At 40.3% G+C, this 20,936-nt stretch overlaps 1 protein-coding gene across 3 annotated transcripts in view; it reads left to right on the forward strand.

The window, feature by feature from the left end:
- The window catches only part of EPHA3 (EPH receptor A3), a 234,182-nt gene that overhangs the window by 148,664 nt on the left and 64,582 nt on the right, over positions 1-20,936 (forward strand). For all 3 annotated transcript variants that reach the window (XM_086763042.1, XM_086763049.1, XM_086763056.1), the window contains 2 exons: positions 6,415-6,570; positions 7,050-7,385. In XM_086763042.1, the coding sequence (XP_086619168.1) occupies positions 6,415-6,570; positions 7,050-7,385 (492 nt within the window). The remainder of the gene's footprint in view (positions 1-6,414; positions 6,571-7,049; positions 7,386-20,936) is intronic.

Consider the following 20,936-nt stretch of genomic DNA (forward strand, 5'->3'; position numbering starts at 1 on the left):
TGCTTATAACACGAGTTTATTAAATTCCCCACTTGAATACTTTCTTAAGTGATTCACTAAGTATGGGTGGAATTAAGGTAGAACTTTGTTTATTTTGCTTTAATTCTGAATCAAGGCTGTGGTTCTCAATGTTTTCCTAATAATGAAATATTTCTTTTCCCCAGAACTGCCTGCAGAGAACCTGAAATGCCGTATGCATTTTGAAACAAGATATTTGTGTGCCCACAAGTGAAAACATTTTTGCTATCTTTGACATTGCACTTTCAACAGTATTGCTGGTAGCAATCATGGCTGTAATGCACTTCATGAAAAGAGATGCAGAAGCCTGCAAGGCGTAGCGTGGAGCTATTACAGACTGCGTTTGAAAGGTGCAGTGTTATTCCCTCAGGATAAAGCTATCTCTTATGTACATATAATTAATATGTCTGCCAGTAACAGTTATTAAACAAAGAACAGGAATTGTTTCTCCTGAATGACTTGACCTGGGAGTAAAGCCAATTTAAAAAGCATCTGATTAAAATATGTTAAGGTCACAGATCACTATAAAATATGAAGTGGGGAGGAAAAGCAGAAATTTACTCATGAGTAAGATTAAATACTACTGAATATGGTTTTTGTGCTAGCAGCAGCTTTCAGGTGTAAAAAATGAAAAGTGCTCATTCCAAAGAGTGTTTTTCTAGAGGCATTTCAGTGTCACATTCCACTGAATCCTTGCCCCGTGCATACCGTGCAGTCCATCCTGCCAGCACAAAGGCTGGGGGGTAGGACAGGGCTGGAGAGAGAGAGAAATTATTTCCCGAGCCCTCAGATTATTGCCCTCTTACTGTTGGAGGAGATCTAGTGATAGGAAAGAAATTGCGCCAGTTTTGTTAATTCTTGATTTCTTCGAGCAGTGGGCAGTTGCAGTAGTTCTCCAGAACTGTCAGCGGCTTTGGCCAATTACTGTATTTTCCAGTCTAGAGATGCAAAAGTACACATGATGCATATTTCCCTCTGCAGTAGTTTTTCCCCCTAAAGGTAAGTTATGGTAACAAACAGTTGCATTTTTCCAGAGCTATTGCACAGCTAATAATGAAAGGAGTGGTGAGAATTCACTTGCGTTTTTAAAATGCAACTTCTAATTTTATGCCTGCGTTTTCAGAGTAAAAAGTATGTCTCGTGCACAGAAAACACGATGTGAGATTTTATTGATTTGTTTATAACGCTTTGCAAAAATGACTGTGTTGCTTCTGCTGCTGGTTCCAGCGCTACCTGTTCTGTAATTATTTCAGATATTATGTATAGTGTGCTGAAGACTACAGGGATGACAATGTAAGAATACAAAGAATGCTAAGAATAATTGTAAATTTTTATTTCCGCAACACTGTAATTTTTAGAAGCCTGTTTGGGCTAGGAGGGTGTGCAAGAAGGTACCTAGAGGCCCAGGAGAGGGTGGAGATGAACACATATGTAATACCATAGATTATGTGGCTTTTCATATATTTATGGACAATGAGAGCTGCTGAAGATAGTTCCCTTGCCCTAAGGGATTTTGCAGGAAACCTACATAATAAAGTATTATTTCCTGCTGAGCAGGGTGCCGTAGTGAACAAGGGAGCAAAAAATGAGACATTTTCAGAAGGCAGGATGTCTTCAGGGCAGAATTCTACCTTCATTTCCTACACTACATGTATCTGAGCCAGAACTATATTGTCGAGAGAGAGAGAGAGAGAGAGAGAGAGAGAGAGTTATTTTTAATATAGCAAGAGTAACACATATGGCTGGATATAATTTGTGACAGAAGTGTGGAATTAACAGTTTTGAAATCTTTGTTTAAAGTTAATCATGATTTTTACCCTTTTGTTGTTTCTCCAAGAAGTAAACAAGCACAAGATAGGGAAGAAATTACTTGCCCAAAGAAAATAAAAGGGTCTTGAAAGATTTGTAAGGTTAATCTATGCTGCCTGTTAGGCCATCCGTTTTGACAAGCTGACAGCTGTGTTACATCTCATTTTGCATGTGTGCGTGTATGTATGGGTGGGTGAATGTGCAGTTTTGTTACTGGTCATGAACATACTGCTTTTGGCATCTCCAGAGCATGACCACAGTACATGTAATGAGAAAAAAGAGCCACGTAAATGCTTTTAAAAGAAACTTAAGAACATTGCAAAGAGATAGGGCTCTACGTGGTCATGGAGGTGAGCTGGTTGGTAGCGTTCACTTCCCAGCACACCTGCACAGCCAAAGGTCATCCTGTGGCTTCAGGTTCAGCGTGAGGACCTCCGCTGCTGCTCATTGGCGTGCCATTTTCACAGGCGACCATGGAAGTGGTTTGCAGAGCCCCTCTAAGACAGACCACATGCGTGGAGGATGCTTCTCTGTCCTCTCTGCAGGGTTCAGGGACAGGAGGTTTATCCCAGGGTTGCTGTCCTCCATCTTGCTAATGCATGTGATGCAGAAATGTTAAAGGATCCGTGAGCTGTACGGGTTTATGACTGAATTCCCTTCTTTTCTAAATGGTGTTGTTTAGAAACACAGTAGCATTTTTCCCTTGGGCCGTTTTATTGAACGGCAGAGGAACAAAGGAAGGAAACACTCTTTTGCTTGGTGGGTGCTGCCCATTGCAGGCCCAGTTTCATGGCTGCATATATCTGCTTCCTCTGCGTTGCCATGGTTGAGCCCTGCTCCAAAGCACGGCACCTCTATTCAGAGCACAAAAAGCAGAGTTCCTGTAGGACCAGGGAGGGCGACTCGTTTTTCAAATAAAGAGTTGCTTTGACCTTGTGCGGGGAAATAGGCCCCGTCAGACCTGGAGTACCAGAGCTGGGAAGTCATCAGCTCAGGCAGCGGCGGCTCAGGTCATTAGTTGGTATTTACAGCTGAGAATTGGTGATATTGCTATGTGTATAGGGGCTGCAGGCTCTGAATACTAAAATGCTCCTATTTACTAGCAGCTTTATATTTTAATTTAAAATTAATTCAAATTGAAATGAATCATTGAACCTTTAATCAGGACCATGTTTTCATTTCAAACAAATTAGTCAAACAGAGGCAAAATTCACTTTGCTGTTGAAAAGACAGTCACATTTATTTAAGCAGTAGCTGCCATAGATTGCTACATGCATTTGTTTTTCTTTCACTGAAATAACTTTCCCTGCTCTCTCTCTCTGAGGCAGAGTCATCAGTCATAGCTTAAGGAAATTCATTTTCATATGGTAACAAAGACAACTGCAGTCTTGAAATTCTTACCAGTAGGTGACTTCAATAAAGTCAGTGTGACTCACACTCAAATAAAAGAGATTGAGGTCAGACTGTATACAGTTTTAAAATAATATTGCAGTTTGGAGATATCACGGCAGTCACCGGAGCCAACAGGTACCAAGCATCTGACTTGAGGAGACCTTCTTAAAAGCCTTGTCATGCAGTTTATATAATGTATGTAGAAACTCTCAAGGTTTCCTTTACTTTTAGTGTGCCAAGAAGTTTTTCTTCCCAGCCCATTGTATCTATTTCCTCTTGCATCGTTCTTCCAGTGAGGGAAAGGAAAATGTCTTAGCCTCTAGAAGAAATGTTGAGAAAAAGCAACTGCTGTTCACACCTGGTTCCTGTGCTGAAATTACAGATTCTGTGAAGACTTTCTATGCTAGTTCTTTCATTTCCAACCTGACTGAAACCAAAGCTGTGGTGTTCATCTCAAAAAGATAAGCCTTCTTCCATCAGTTCATGTAATCCAATTTTTCTGACATTAAAAAGATGAATGCTGTTTGAAGTAAAGGCTTCATTTTTTTTCTGTTATATATCAGAATTAAGAAATGACTAGGAAAAGAATAATAATAGTAAGTACATTGGCATTATTTTCTATTGGCACCCCCCTTTCCAAGCTTCAATTTCAAATATAACTGCCTTTTTTTTTTTTTTTTTTTTTTGTCCTTCAGGCTGCAGTTATAAATAATCTTAAATTGGTCTGACAGACAAAGACAGAAAGCACAAAACAGCCTGAGGGGAAGACACAAGATTGGTATGCCCTTGCTGGGGCATACTGGGCCAGCAGAGATCTGACTGGCTCATCCCCCTGCTCTGGCTGCTCACTCTGTACCACGATAGCAGAAGTGCAAAACAATGAAATCCCTGTCCCTCTTGAAAAGAAAAGGCCTGATATCATATTGCCAGGCTGCTTCCTGCATGCTCCTCTGTCTTGTTCCTTTTTTTTTTCTTGAGTCTTGAAACACTGGAACAATATCAACAACAAAACCAAAGAACCCAACTCTGTTTCCTGCTGCATTATGTCCTAGTGGAGATCCTGAAGAGGGGCTGAGGTTTCCTTTATTTCCTCAGGTTAAACAGAAATCCACAAAGACTCTTGCAGCCTTCAAGGGGACACAAGAAACACTGACTGTAGGACAGCAGGCTGTGCCAGATCAGGCAGGTTGGCGTTAGGCTCTGTCAACTTCAACACGGAGTCATTTTTAGCAATTCCGCTCTCACAAATCGCCTGTTGCGCCCACACCTCGGAGGCTTAAACTCGGGATCGTTTCCTCAGGGCTTGCAAGAGAGATCTTGGAGCGGGAGGTGTCTTTCCCAGCTGCTTTGCTAGCATGGAAGTCGGAGGTAGCAGCTGCAGGCAGGCGCCTTGGTTTGCAAGGGCTGCGAAGTGTGGAAGAGTGGCTGAGATTAGCGCTTCCTTGTGAAACGTTTCATGCTTCTCACACTGTGTTCAATGCAGTGTGAGGAGGCTTTCCTTCATTAAGATGTTTCAGAATAGGACATATAACTGTGCAGGGGTTTGTTCTCTCTCTGCTTGCCAGTGCGTTTCACTCAGGTGTTTGGCACCAGGAAACAATCAGCAAATTTGCCTAACCCAGATACTCCGTTAGCTTTTGGTTATGGACGATAACATGGAAGCTGGACATTCAGTTTAATGCTGCAGCTTCCCTCTCTCCTCCGTCACTTACAAAGATGCTGGGATTTTTATTTGTATGTTTTTTCCACCTCAGGCTGCCCATCCAAACACTTTTCTATTTGGGCAGTGCGTGAATGGACAAAAAAGACCACATAGTCTTGTATCCTGGGTTTTATACAAGGTTTAGAAATCAGTTCGTCTCCATAAGCAAAACTGAAAAGTGTGTCCCTGTTTAGGCTTACACTAAGACTGATGAACCCTTTTTTTTTTTTTTTTTGGCTTCAAGTTAGCATTTAATTCAGTGCCAGGTCCGGGACAATTTTATCTAAACTTTACTGTTTGGGCTCCAGACGCAAAAAGAAGTTGTGTTTTAATTTGTATTACTTTTTTTTTTTTTAAACGTTATATTCGGAATGAGAACGTATAGAATTTTTCCTAGTATGCTTGTGCATTGAGCAGTGTTTGCTGTGGAACCAAACAGTAGCAAAAGGTGAATGCATTTTAAGATGTGCTACCTTTTGTTACGTTGTCTGTTTGTGTGTGTTTCTTGGGTTGTTGTAGGTATGAGTACAGACCTGTGGGTGACCAGTGTCAGCCAGAATAATTTTACTTGGTAAATTCCATTTGGAGAAGGATGCATGTCTTGGGGGAAACAACAGCTAAACAGTAGAGTCTGCTGATTCTTATCTATTTTTGTCTCTTTTTTTTGTTTTGAATTTTCAGACGGTGGTATCATCTTGGTGGAAAGAAGTCAACAGTGTTATTTCACTGCATGGGTTTTTCATAAAAATTTATTGCTAAATTGTTAATTTCTGTGACTTACTTCAAAGGCTGTTGTCTTCTGATGTAAACATGGCCCTCAATCAGTCTAAAACACAACAGAAGCCAAAACAGAGGGAGTTTGCTGGTGTTAATGAAACACCACCATCCAGAGTTTTTCAGAAGCAGCTTTTGTGGTTCAAGCACCATCACTAGAGGACTGGGTTAATATAAAAAACATCCTTCTCATACAGACCATGCAAGTTCCTGATAGTATCGGAAGCAGCTCATTGAGCCTGATGGATAGTCGTTCAGAAACCTGAGTAGTGACAGATCTATTCAATTATTTTCTTTAATATTGGCTTGCTTAGTCCTGCTAAACTGAAGAGACAGTAAGCAAACCTTGGCAGCAGAGAGAGGATAAAGTTAGCTTCTTATGAAAAATAGGGCAAATATTTTGCTAAAGTAACTAGAAGAGAAGAAAAATAAGTGCAGTTCTCAAAATGAACATAGATGATGTTTCGTCTTAGTGGTGCAATACACTGTTTTGTTTTCCAGGAAAAATTAAATGCAAATCCAAGTTGATGCATGAAGAGCTCCATTCTACCAAGGGTTTTATTTCCATCAGGTTTCTCAGTATGAGAAAAATTTCTAGTCCACAAACATCTGAAAAATGTGATCTACATATGGATAGGTCCCAGGGCAGTAACGAAGTTGCATCTTAAAATCAAGGAGATGTCCATGGAGTTTAAAACTATACTCTTGTTACTTTGCAGCTTGTCGACCTGGGTTCTACAAAGCCTCTGCCGGTAACGTGAAGTGTGCCAAATGCCCACCTCACAGCTCTACCTACGAAGATGCATCTCTGAACTGCAGGTGTGAAAAGAATTACTTTCGCTCTGAGAAAGACCCTCCATCCATGGCTTGCACCAGTGAGTAGCATCATTATGCTCGGGGCTGTCATTCTTGCTCCTCCATCCGTATCTCAGCAGCTTGCTTGCTTCCTCCCATGTCCCATTGCAGTCAGCCATCCGCTGCCTCCCGTGTCTTCTTACATGTTGGACAGGCTACCAAAAATTGGTGGGCTGGGTTTATGTCTTTCTGTTTTCATTTTCTTCTCCTTGTTCTTTGTCAGACCTGAGAAGGAGAGGTAGGACTTTTCAATTACTACCGGTATTTTCAGCCCTCAATCTTGAACTGCACCTTGAGGCTACTGTCTGTCTATAAGAAAACATGGTCCTCAGTAGTCTAAGTCTGTCGTCCAGTGAAATATTTAGGACTCTCTACAGGAAATAACTAGAAGAGTTTGGTTTTTTATGGTTTTGATTTTTATATTTTTGCACCCTTGTTACTCCCATCTTAGAGCACTACAGAAACTCTCATCCCTATGATTCCATATTTCCTTTTATAGGACCACCATCTGCTCCAAGAAATGTTATCTCTAACATCAATGAGACATCTGTTATCCTGGACTGGACCTGGCCTCTTGACACTGGAGGTCGGAAAGATGTCACTTTCAACATCATTTGCAAAAAATGTGGAGGAAACATAAAGATGTGTGAGCCGTGTAGCGACAATGTGCGATTCTTACCACGTCAAACTGGACTCACCAACACCACAGTGACAGTAGTGGACCTTTTGGCACACACCAATTACACTTTTGAGATCGATGCAGTCAACGGGGTATCTGACTTGAGTACACTTTCCAGACAATTTGCTGCTGTCAGCATCACAACTAATCAGGCTGGTGAGTCTCCTTCTGATTACCCTTCCTTTGTTCAAAACTACTGAGATGTATGTACCTTTGTTTCCTTTCCCTGTTTTACAGGAGTTACTCTGACTGCTCCTGTGCTAGGGTAACTAATTGACTTGAATATGCTAGTAAAAGTAAAAGCAGAAACAAGCCCAGTGTGTGTTGCTGTCAAAGGACCTGGCAGCATGACTGTTATGATTAACTCCCAGTCCCCACTTAATAGTTTCTAATAGCAAGCTCATATGATTCCTTAGCTAGAATGTGTTTTATTAATAAAACCAGATTTTAATAAAACACTCATTTTGATAATCTCCAACATAAATTACTGTAGTAATCTTAGTGATTAGTTTTGATTAAATAGAAATGAAAAAATGCTTTGATGTTAGACACATAAAAAGCTAGCATTAAATTAGAGAGGTTTGAAACCCTGCTGCTTTTTTTTTTTTTTTCCCCCTTTACAAGTTGTCTCACCAACTCTGACTTATTGCCAACATGATGGGGGTGTGGAGCTGCATACTAAATTAGGTCCTGGTGTCGTAGTTGATAGTGTGCAAAGCGACTGCTCTACTTCTGTGGAGACTTATTAAAGTCATCAAGGCCCTGTGTGCACGCAGCAGTGTGCCCTGACTGTCAGATCAGAGCTTTTGTCACTGCCGTGCTATTCTACCATGTGCTGCTCATTTGACAAGATTTCATCTATCTGAAAAGATGTGAAGAATCTGGAGTCTTCTCTAGCGTTTGTTTAGGTACCATTTGTTTAGGAGCAATGTTTGCCAGTGAAGAGAAAGACTAGATCCTGAAATTTCTGTCGTTTTGCTCCATGCCATTCACTATTAGGAAGCTTTGTACTGAAAGCTTACTGTGTGCAGTAAGTCTGCTCCCACCTCCTCCCATCCCACACCCCATCTCCAAAATACCTGCATTTCTGTTGTCCTCAAAACACAAACCCTGTTAACATCATTCTAAGTAGACATTCTCCTTGTGAGCTATGGTATTGCAATGTTTTTCATGTAGAGGATATATCTCTTTTCCTCAGATCACAGATCGGCTTTGGTGGGAGGCATAAAAATGTGATAACAGATGTTTTCCGGCAGCAGTCAGTACCTTTCCAAATGCTGTGGAGGACTGTCTAACTATGCAGTGGGAAGACAGAGGTGTTTCTGCCCAATTGAAACATCTCTCCATGATCTCTTTCTCATCTAGCCATTGACTTCATCTCTGAAGCATGCATTTTACGTCCATTCCAAACAATTTGCTACTGTTATAGTTACTTTTTTTGAATACTTGTGTCAGCAACTTGAGAAGCCTTTGCTTAGTCACTCTCTTTTCTTCTGGTTTTTTATATCAGAGATATTACCTTTCAGCCTGTTCATCACCATTGCAGTTAGAAATCACCTGGGGACATTCCATAGTGTGAACTCTCTAAGATCAATGAAAGGAATTTCTCTGCAGAGACCTCCTGCTTTGCAGTGCTTCCCCAGGGCCCAGAGCTGGCTGCCTTTGCACCACAACGCAAGGTGGATTTTGATTTTGTTTTGGAACGCACGGTTCCTGTGACGTGCATCAGAGTCAATGCATTTCTGGTAATGCCAATTTTGTTCAATGCAACCCACAGGCTGCTTAAGCAATTTGTTGGTTTGTTTGTTTTCTACTTTTATGCATCACCTATTTTTGCTAAAGTACGTTTAGGTGGTGTAGGTTACTACAGGCTTAATGCTGCTATCTCTTGATCATGCTGATTGGTTTACTATATTAGAATTCCTCTAGAAGTTCTATGAATTGCCAAAATTAGACCTTAAATATGTATATGAGTCATCTTTTAAAGCATAATTACAAAAATGTGGTTTCTCTTGTTTTCCCTTCCTGGTTAGATCACAAAAGGGAGACACCAGAGGCATATTTTTAGCTTATGTCATACTTAAACACCTGAGCTGGGGGTAGAGGGAGATAATCTATTGTTATCTATCCATTCTATGATTCTATAATCTGAAGATCTTAAATTACATTATAATTAAGAGTTTAACCATCAGGCATTTCAAAAAAGAATTAAAGCACGGCTGAGCTGGATCTGGAAGAGACCAAAAGACTCCAAGAGCCAGTCGTGACTCTAGGGCTGTTCTGACTTTAGGTGCATTCCTTCAAGGACAGAGGTGTCCACCAGTTGTGTAAAGCTTTCCTTGAGTGACTGAGCTCTGCTGGACTCACGGAAGCAGGAGAGGTGTATGGTTTTAGGGGGTTGTTCTGTGGGTGGGGATTTGCATGAAGTGATACAGTTCAGTAGAGCCGAACAGATCCTGGGGACAGAGCCCCTGAGAAGCCTGCAGAAGGAACGATGTCAGTCAGTAGGCTGCAAGTTTTGGAGAGAGGGTTGAAGTACAGAAGGTCGCTATAACCCAGGTATCCTCAGTCTCTCCTGACTCCAGGCTGTTTCACTTCTGCCAGCTTTGATATGAGAGCCCTGTATCTTTGCAATGGATGTGGTGAAGCTGCAGTTTTAATCCTAAATTATCGGTATCCGTATGGTTTTTTCAAGCACTGTCAAGGCCTATCCCAGCTTAGTGAAAGCAGTTCTACAGAATGTTCCGCACCCACCCAAAATGCTGGTTTTTGAGTTATGTGAGTTTCCAAGAGGCTAAGGCAGAACTGCAGAATGTTTTGTATTTTCTAATGACAAAAATATGATTTTTGTGGCAGTTCTCTTGGCGGTTGTTGCCGAAACCAGGACAGTGGTAAAAAATCAGACATTGTACTTCTTTACTTCAGAAGAACTCAGTTCAAGGCAGGCATCAACTGGCATTATGTTAGCTGGCTGTCTGAGCTCCAAAGGCCCACTGAAAATTGAATAAACATTTATTTCCATGTTTCTCACCATACACAATGGCATTTCTGCCTATGAATCAGTACCAGCCTAATAGATCAGAACGTGTGTAGTACCAATTGTCTGTAATGCAGCAATTGGAAGATCTGCCAGAGTGTGTTAAAATAAATTCAGCTGTTAGTTAGGAGTCAGTCAGTTTACATAGCAGCTCCATTTTTGTATGTCAGCAGATCATATACACTCATGCAAACACATATTTTTAATTTACATATACATATATATACGCACACAAAAAGAGTCACCTTAAATGTTGCTGAAAAACTTGCTGATACCTTTAAAGTGACTCTGAGTTCTACAGTCTGTAATTTAAAATCTCAGTAAGATTTTCCTGGAGAGTTTTCAAACCTGGTCTAGAAGTAAAAGAAAAGTATGCTTCATTGTCACTTGTAAGGTTTTGGACATCAAGACTCTGATTCTGCTGGTGCTGTGATTGCAAGAAGGTTAATATATTTTGCAGTACGGAGAAAAATACTGTGCAAACTGTTGTAAAGCCCAGATCTCGTCCCCTGAATTGAGGGAAATTCAGAATAATTTCAGAAAATGGATTGAGTTTTTCCATCCAACTGTGTGGTATGAGTTTTTCTGTGCTTTTATTGCACTTTGTTTTCCTTCTCTTCCAGTGAAGGTTAATGAACAGGCATCTCTGGGGGAAAAAAAAAAAAATTTCTTGCAAAACATGGCTAGATGGGTATGACACTGCAATATTTCTAATTCCTGCCTGTCTTTCTGCGTTTGACATGGAAGTAAAATAGAAAGGGTACACATTTTGATTTAATTTAGTTTCTTGATCATACTCTTCGATTACACTGTAATACATGCCTTCAGTTTCTGCCTGATATCCCTTCCTCTGAATTACACTGAAGCGTTCTGCTGTTGCCCAAAGAAGGCTCTCACCTCACATCAGTGTATTGCACCACACAGATGTTATCTGCTAATAACATCAATCAACCCTGTTTAGAAAGGGTCACTGGCTGCTACAGGAGAGGATACATAATACGGTACGGAGGTTGCATGCTCATTGTAAATGTGCCACACAGAGAGGCTGATGGCCATGCCACACATGCCTTCTTGCTAGCGTGATGGAGTGTCTGGGCACAGATATTCTGGGTTCACTGGATTTTCTGAATACAGTTTATGGACTTCTTTAAAATGCATTTATCTGTAAGGATCAGAAACTTATCTGTTGCTTGGAGCTTTATAAGAAGCTCAAAGGGAAAAGATATCCAGTCCAAGTCAGGGCAGTTCTGCATTTACTGCCTTTGGGCTGTAGCAAGCAGAAAACTCACACTGGAACCCAAGAAGGTTTTAAATGGAAATAGGGTGTGGAATTCACTGAAGAAAGACAAGATTTGGTAGGGACAGCACTTTCATGCTACTGACTAATCAGTTTACAAACATGACGGGGGAGGTTTTCCAAGGTGGGACACAGCCGTTGGGTCAGGGACATACATGAGCTGAATATGTTTTGCAGATGCTGTGTGGGAAAGTAACAGGTTTTCTGCCTTCTCACTGCTTTTATGGTATCACATGCTGTCGTACAGGTTGTAGGTATGACTCAGGAATGCTGAGCAAAATGATTAACATTTTAAAGAAGGACCTTAGTGACTTAACAACACTTTAAACAGACATATTCTCTGCAGTGATCTTTGCAATCTAGATGAGACAAGGAAAAGTTTCAGAACTTGCAGAAATCTGCACCATTAGCAGATTTTGATCTGTCAGGTAGGTCTTGGGAAGCCTTGGCCATCCCACTGGTATCCCAGCACACACGGTGCCACCCCCATCCTTTCCTCCCAGGAGATCTGGTGAGAAGCTTCACCAGACAAGAAGTAGTTCTGTTTGATTTAAAATCTGTTTGCTTAGTTTTGTTTAGCTTTGTATGCATTAGTTCTAGCAACTATAAACTCACACAAAAAAAAATGATAGTGACATGTTTAAAAAATACCGTTCTCCCTGTATTTATTGTATTAAAAAAAAAAAAACCAAAAACAAATACTGAAAGCATCCTCAGCTTATTGAAACTTGGGGAAGCCCCAAAGTGAGTAATAACAAATAAAACTTGCTATATTCCTGAAGGGGGCTTCACTTCCTAGCTGACAAATAAATGTGGTATCTGTGTAAGTACAATCCATATAAGTCTACTGGATATAAGTATATACCTAATGATAAAAATTTATTTCACTGCTTAAGAGCTGTCAGAAACAATTAGCATTCACTGGCCATTACCTTTAAAGGCTTTAGTTTTACCTGGAGAAGGTGTTTGAATTGCTTTGTAAAGAATTCTTATTCTAGGTCTATGTCCCAAAGTTGAGTAAGAAGATGTGTAAAATTTAATACAGAACATTTCCTCGATGTTCATATTTTTGTCACTCCGAAGAAGCTTGGAGTATTTGTATTTGTAATTCCAGTGAGCTTCCTCCAGCTGCTATGTTCAATGTAAATCTTTAGCATTCCTGTAGCTGAGTATGTCCTGCACCTGGGGAGGACTAACCCCGTGCACCAGTACATGCTGGAGGCCAACTGGCTGGAAAGCAGATTTGCACAGAAGTACTTGAAGGTACCGGTGGACATCTAAGACTGCAGTAGGAAGAGCACTACCAGCAGATCGAGGGAAGTGATCCTTCCCCTCTACTCAGCTCTGGTGAGGCTGCATATGGTGTGTCCAGCTTAGCCCCTGCCCGGTACAAGAGAGACATGGATATAGTGAGGCAAGACCAGCAAAGGGTCACTAGGATGATTAAGGGAGAGTAACATGAGGAGAAGCTGAGAGAAGTGGCACTGCCCAGCCTGGAGGAGCAGAGGCTCAGGTGGATTTTAATGTATATAAAGGCCTGATGGGAGGGTATAGAGAAGACAGAGTAAGATTCTCCTCAGTGGTGCTTAATGACAGGACAAGAGGCAATGATCACAAACTGAAATACCAGAAATTCTGTTTAAATGTAGGAAGAAACTTTTTTACTCTTAAGTGTGACTGAGCACTGGAATAGGTAACCCAAAGAGATTGTGACGTCTCCATCTGTGGAGGTGTTCAAAACCTCACTAATCAAGATCCTGAGCAACCTGCTCTGGCTGACCCTGCTGACAGCAGGGAGCTTGACTAGGTCATCTGCAGAAGCCCCTTTCCACCTCAATCCATGTGTGATAATGGTGTGCAAAGAGGATAGCGGCAGCCAGGTAAGGAACTGATCAGTAATTACCATCCTCTTTTAACTCTGACCTTTTCATCCATGTAGCAAGGCCTTCTCAATGAAATTTGGAGGGAGTAAACTCCCCATACACTTATTCAGGTTGAAGAGGCAGTAAGTCTGTGGGTGCTGAGGGGCTGTAAACCTCAATATCCCTGCTTCAAAGAAATTCAGGAGAGTATTATTGAATTTATTTTTTTTTCTTTTTTTATTTAGCAATGGTAATCTCAAAACTCTCAGCATTTGTCACAGCATGTAAAGTTTGTGCATATATGAATATGGAAAACTGCAGTAGGATTGGCTTATTTTACAAGATACCCCCATAAGACTAGATGGCTTTAAAGGGAGATATTTGATTTAATTAAATTGCCTGTGGGTTACTGCCTCCTTTCTAAGCCTTTTTGTCAGAGAGCTTGCAGGATCCAGTCTTGTTCATCTGTGTATTGTACAGCATTATTGTATGCTGAGGTACGAGAGCAAACAGCTATGGTACTCCCCCTTGGAGTCAGCAATGAGTAAACTGAGACCTACTTTCCTCTAACTAGCTTTGCTCCTATCAATATTAGGATCCCTGATTACAAGGGGGAAGCAGTTTCAAATTGCATGTGAGCATTTCAGTTAAACTACTGCAACCTCATAGTCACACTTGTGTTATTCTAAGAATTAGTTTTTTCGTACTTTTTAATGTTAAATTAATTAGGACACTCTAAGGGAAGAGTGCCCGTTTTGGGATTTGAACTGATCTGAACAAATTAGTTTATAAACAAGTTTACGTTACAGTAGTACAGTTTTACTATGGAGACAGATAATTTATGCTTCAAGATGTCTTTGGGCTTCCTAGCTGTAAGAACTGTGCAAGCTCTAGAATATTAATTGCTGTCCCAAGAGAGCTTGTCTACAGTTTTATCTTTAATTTCCATGTACCATATTCAAATGGGTCTGGGTCACCATAGAGGGTAGCAAATCCAGTTGTCCAGGTTAGGCCAGAGGGGCCACAGGGGCAGAGCAAAGAGAATGAGCAAAATCAAAACCCTGTACAGAGTAAGTGGGAACAAGGGGGTTAAATCTGTGACCCTCTTTTTGCAATAGCATTTTCCTGGATAGAGCAGCTACTCCATGTCAGGCTGAATGTTCTGTCCCCAAACCCCAACTTTGCATGTGCGTCTTCCTGAGCTCTTACTCCTTACATTATTTTCTGAGGCCAGGATGAAAATTGTTCAAAAAAACTTGAGAATAAAACTGACCACTAGGTACAGAAATTAGGATCATTGGGAGGAGAGTCTTAAGGGGTAGACATAGCTGGTTTGTAATATCTTTATCTACATGTGTCATTCGCAGATTGAAAATTTCAAGCCATTCTTTAGTTTCAGTTTGAGGAGATAGACATTTAAAACAGAGAAGGAATCAGTAAATTTTTTAGTACTGTTATAAGCAAAGACTCACTTGGCTCCCAGGCAAAGTTCTTAAAATCTCCTCAGAACTGGAATTTTATTTGCCTGAAATCTATGGCTTCAAGGGAATAAATTCACCACCAAGTTGAACACCAAGCTTTATTTCAATATATGTCTTTGATTACTTGCAGGAACTGTGATGCTATTTATATGTTCAGCCTTTATTCTGTTAAGCCAGACTGCACTGTCTCAGCAACTCGCAAATGATGTGTGATGCTCCCTGTTTAAATAAAATCCATATTTAGAAAGGGTTGTGTGCACTTTACAGCCTATATCCCAAGACAGGTCCCTTAAGTAGATCTGTCTTCTAAGAGAGACAATTTGAGAAAGCCACAGATGTTTGGTGCATGATATATTTCTTTCTTTCCCTATGGTCCTTATAAAAAGGACAAGAAGATAGACTTATTAAAAGTGAGCTAATGACATGATGTAGGGAGTCTCTGGTTCACTGACTGTTATTACAGCTGTGCCCCATTTCGTACTGAATACCTAGGACATGCTTGGTTTTTTGAATGACATTTGTCTTTTGAGTTTCAAACATTCCTGGCATAAATAAAGATTTTACGCTTTTCAAATGTGTTTTACAGTTCAGCCCAGAGGCTATTCAAGGATCATTTTAACTCAATAAAACTCCTCCTTTAGGGATATAAAAGGGAAGTGTTTTAACAATGTCACTCCATGCATAGCCTGTTATTAGCTAGAGACGTTCTGCCTGCAAAGCCTTTGATCCCTTTTCCCCTGAACGTCAAGGAAGCTCTGCAGAGGCTTCAGAATTTGTGACATACGTTAGTCTCTTCTGCACGCACACAGTCCTCATCTGAACGCTCATGACCTTAGAGAAGGTTCACAGGTGAAGTTTGTGGCTCAGCTAGTGGTTTCCACTTCCAGTGCTTTTAGCTACCTCTTCCAGAGGTCATGGTGAAATTGTATTCAGCGACCAGTGGATAATGGTTTTCCCTACTTGCCTTTATTATAGTCTTTAACATGAGGCTGCATGTGGATTCTTATTTAATATCTTGGTTTGGTGAAATAGTAAAAATAAAGAAATGCTGGAAAACAGGATGCATAGCACTCGGTTAAATATTATTCCTTAGACACTGGGCTCTCTTTCTCTTATCTGTGCTAGCACTCTTGGCAATCACTGAGGGAAATAGTCTGTGTTCCTCTTGATCGTAAACAGAACTATCAACTTCCCTTGCTTCTTGAAGCTATTCCATCTAAACAATTTTCAGGCTGGGGACAGCTGGGAAAAAATAATGTTCATTGTTTCTTTGAGTTTGGGGATTATTCCTGTTAATGGGAATTATTCATGTAATAATTATTTTTAAAAGCATTTTAATATAAAACCAAGTTATAGTTTCAAAGTTACACACCACTGTATGTTACAGTCTTCGCATACATGCAACTTGGGTTTTACTCACACCAACTGCATAGGTTGATTTGAGCCTGAGGATGTATCATCCTGCTCATGAAGACAGGTACCCTCTGAAGCCAGTAGACCTTGTTCAGAAAATTAAAGACTTTGTTTCTTCTCACTAGTCCAGCTTCCCATTGTTGCAAAGTGAATGTCCTCAGAAGTTGTAAGCTTGACATCAAAAATCCCTCAAGGAAGTTATATTTCATTGTTTCTTTTTTTCTTGCAGTGTTTAATTCTACAGCAGAATATGTATGAAAGAGTTTTCTTTCTAGCATTCCTTCTAGTAAACTCTGCTTCTGTATATAAAAAAAGGTTTAAAACCAAACAAAAATACAAGTTAAATCGCCCCAAAATCCCAGAGAAAGTGAAAGGAGATGTGATCACCTTTCAAGTGTCTTCCATCAGAGATTTTCCTGTTCTGGTAAACCTTTGCAAAAGCAATTGGTCCAAAGCCATGTTTGAAACTACCAAAGAACGACAGGGCAAGAAGTTTGAGAAATATTGTTTCCATTCAAAGTGTTTTCTGATCAGGTTGAAAAATCTCTGATGGAACTTACTGACCAACCAGTTCAGAAGCTCTTGATGATTGCTTAAAAGGAGATAAATACTTCATGTGATAAATTACCTGTCTGAGGGCAATTGTCTTCTCCAGTTTTGGATACTCACATTTCTGGAGATGTTTTCTAAATATACTTCTTAAATTGTGAATGAGATTTCTCTGGTTGAGGAAATAACTAATCTTTCACGGAAAGGGAATGCTTACTCAGCATCCGACTGTTGATGCTATGGGCATGGTGAATAAATTAGTCTTTCTGAAAATTTCACACCAGGAAGCCTGATGCTCTAAAGTCCTATAAAGTAATGTAACAATGGGGTAGAGAAGGCAAAGCAAAACTGTTTATTTTAAACTGATAACATCTTAAACACATTCACTGAAAAATATGAATATTGCGAAGCTATCACCATCACCATCTCAAACAGAGAACTGAAAGAATAACATTTGTGTTATGAGTACCTTTGGGCTGAATCCTTATGGAAGCATACACGGCATTTGTCTCCTCTCTGAAACAACAGCTGTGAACGCCGTAGCACCATAATTTTCAGTTTCTGAAGCAAGTGTGTTGTCCAGCCTGATACTTCCCAAGTGGACATATTGTTTCCATGATTTATTACACACGTGTTAAACATATGAGCAAGTCTAACGTTTTGTTTGCTCTGTGGAAGGCATTTGCTATCTCTTTTTATTAAAAGAAGGAGAAATGAGAACACAAATGTGCAACGTTTAATGCAGTTTGCTTTTAATTTAGAATTTATTTGTAAAAGTGAGCAATGAGCTCTGATAATCAGTTGTCCAGTGACAGCTGCTGCCCAGAAGGTTGCCTTTCTCTGCACTTGAGAATGAAACCAAGCAGCTGCCTTTTAGTGCAGTTCCTGCTGAAGCTGCCTGTTTTCCTCTTTCCAGTTCCCTGCCGCCTTGCCTTCGTGGCACCTGTGCGATGCCTGCAGCCACTCTGGAGTCCACAGGCTGGAGTTCACCAGCTTCCAGATGCATTTGAATACTTCTACTGTAAAGGAGGCAATCGTCCATTGAAATAGCCATGAGCAAATCTGTCTTTAAAATCTTTTGTCCTATTTCTGGGAGAAACATACACAGCTTTATTTCATCCAAAGTTAGCCTGCTTCTGTTTGTCCTTAAATTTTCATCCTATTTCTTTCCTTCCACATTTTCATATGTCTAAATGCCCAGATCTTAACAGCTCTCTCCCAGAAACTGGGAACCTTTTCATCCACTTTCTTTAAGATAGCACCCTACCAGGATCCAGCCTGGATCTGATGTGAGGGTCCTGCATGCTGACGTGGGCCTCTTGCTGTTGGGATGTCTAGGATCCCTAATGCCTGGTCCTTGCCAGCAGGCAAGGTGTGTTGCATTCTGGCCAACAGTCGCCTAATGATGTTACAGAATCAGATGACGTTTACAGCCCAAGCCGTAAAAGTATATTGAGCCTGCTTCAGCTCAAGGAGAAGGTGCAGGAATGCAAACACAAGTACTGTGCTAGTTTAACTACGTGTCCTGGAGATTAAAGGGCAAAGGACTGTGTCTGCACGCACATTGAGGATGGTGGGTGTTTATATCTGGAAGAGGAGCGTGTAGGGTTTAGCAGGTTTTCAAAGTGTTATTGAAGTGTAGCTGTTTCCTCCTCCTCCTGCCTCCTGGGAGGCACCTGGGGACCCAGCGCTGACCGAGCCTTCTTGGAATGTGCCTGTGGGATCAGCCTCCTTCGGCACAACCATGCAGAGGGAAGCAGCACCTTTGACTGCACTCAACGGAGGAAGCAAATAATAATGCAATCAGCGAAGGTTTAAAATTGTGCAACTCCTGCTTTCTGTGAGCAGGCTTCTATAATAAACCCCTTAGAAATTAACCCACAGACTCTATGTTGGAGATGTAAAGGATCCAAGGACAAGCATAGCAGTTCATACAGGCCTCACGTTAATGTGATCGTGTCATGGAGATGTGACGTCATTATACTGATTTGCAAGTCATTACTTAGGACTGTGTCACAAATTGAATGCTGGTTGGTAGTGGAATGGTTGGGTAGAAAGGCCGGTTCACGGAACCCCGGATGTCGGGTGGTTGTTGCGTGAGTGAAGCGTGTATGCTTGCACCAGGGTATAGGTTCTCCCGTGTATTGCGACTCTGCAGATGTGAGTCTGGTTTTCTAGAGGAACTACCTCTAAGCGAGAGATCAGTTTGTTCTTTCAAGCATTGGTATTTCCACTTTGACTTGTGTCATAGTGTTGTGGCTTGGACACTGGTCCTCTGAGACTTAGAGGTTTGGGTCCCAGTGGATCCTACTCTCAGAGGCTGCTGATGTAATTTTCAGATTTTGATCTTTATTTACTGCTCTTGTTCCACATTAGCTCCTAGGGACATCATAGACATTAAAAAAAAAAATGAGATGACAGTATTATGATGAGGTAATAAAATAATCAGTTTTCTAAAGAAAGAAAAAGAACAAGCCTTCCATTAATTCAGCAGTGAAGAAGAAGTTAAATTTGGGTAATACAGTGAGTTCTGCTGGCTCAGATATGTCCTTGATCACTATCTTTCAGCATAATTTGGAATTTTTTACTCTCTGATGCTGATAGCTACAAGCAAAAGCTGGAAGTTAGCAGGCTATGGTCACTTCAGAATGAAGTCCTTCCCTAAAATTTAGTTCATGATCTAGAGACCTAAGCAAGGAACAACAGGACTCTAAATGTTTCAGCAGTTGTACACACATGTCTGGCTTCCCAAAGTTAATACTGAGTTCTCTCTGTCACAAGGCAGGGAATTTTCTTCCAGTATATATATACATCTGTAAGCCAGTCACATATGAAAACAATAACCAAGGAATAAGGAAAAAGTCAATAAGGAGATTTATATGCAGCTGCTATTAAACTGGAGGAAAACAAATGATCTGTTGGGGTCAGTTTTGCTGGGAAATCAATTTGAGCAGAGTTTTATTGTTGTCCCTGCTAGATCCTTCATGTTATTTGCTTGCACCTTTAATAGTCATGACTGAGGAGGTTTTTACACTTGTGAGTTTAAGCTCCCTGGATCATTGCGTTTGTTACCTTTTCAACATCCACATTCCCAGTTGTCACAAATGCTACCTAACAACATTGAGCACTCAAAGTACATTTCCCTTTCTGACTCTAGGGAGTTTTGAATGTTCATATTAACTGCTTAAACTAGTCATAAACCAGTTAGACTGTATTACCAGACAAATAGTAACCATCTGATGCATAAAAATACCTCTGTATGCATTGCATGTGACTATTGAGACTAAACCTGTTAACGCATGGCCAACAAGCCTAAAGTTAATTGTAAATAAATAAATAAATAAATAAAAATAAAAAAACCCCAACCCAACTCTTAGTGAAGAAGTTAAAAGTAGTAATATATCACTCAAAACACCAATAAAAATGTAAATACATGGAGGTATGTGAGCCACAGGGTTTATCCAAAGATCACTGAAACAGTGTTTATTCAACCTCCTGGTCTGAAAAAAGTTCTTTCCTTAAGTTTTACCTTGAAATATTTGTTTTCTAAATGATAAATTAATTTAACTAAAGTTGTCTTGCTATCGATACGTTAATATGATTTTTAAAACTTCAATTTATGCTAAAAAGCTTCATAATCTATCATTATTTGCTAATCCATAGTACAAAATCGGTTTTGACAGGGAGACCTGCAGACATTTAAAATATTTGTTCTAGCATTTTGTTCTTGCACAAGCTAATTGTCTTTTAATTTAAGAAGGGAAAATCCTGAAACTGCAATGAAAAAAATGCTATTCTAAATATGATGTACTTCTGTTCTTTTTTGTAGCCTGATTTTGAATTCCGTCTCATCCCATTGTAGTTATTTAATGATTTTCAGGAAACAGGAAACTCTTGGTTTTCTCTTCCTTATACAGAAGACTACAGACTATACGCGTTGCTGTTCATGGTGATGCCTTCATTTTTTAATGGCTTACGATGTTAAGTTCCTTTAACTGTGGTTTCTGTCTTTGCTGGATGTTCAGACTCTTTGAAATAAATAGTACAATACAGTAACTGAGCTGCTGT

Source organism: Chlamydotis macqueenii, chromosome 1 (genome assembly GCF_036417535.1).
Source record: "Chlamydotis macqueenii isolate bChlMac1 chromosome 1, bChlMac1.mat, whole genome shotgun sequence".
Classification (NCBI taxonomy): domain Eukaryota; kingdom Metazoa; phylum Chordata; class Aves; order Otidiformes; family Otididae; genus Chlamydotis; species Chlamydotis macqueenii.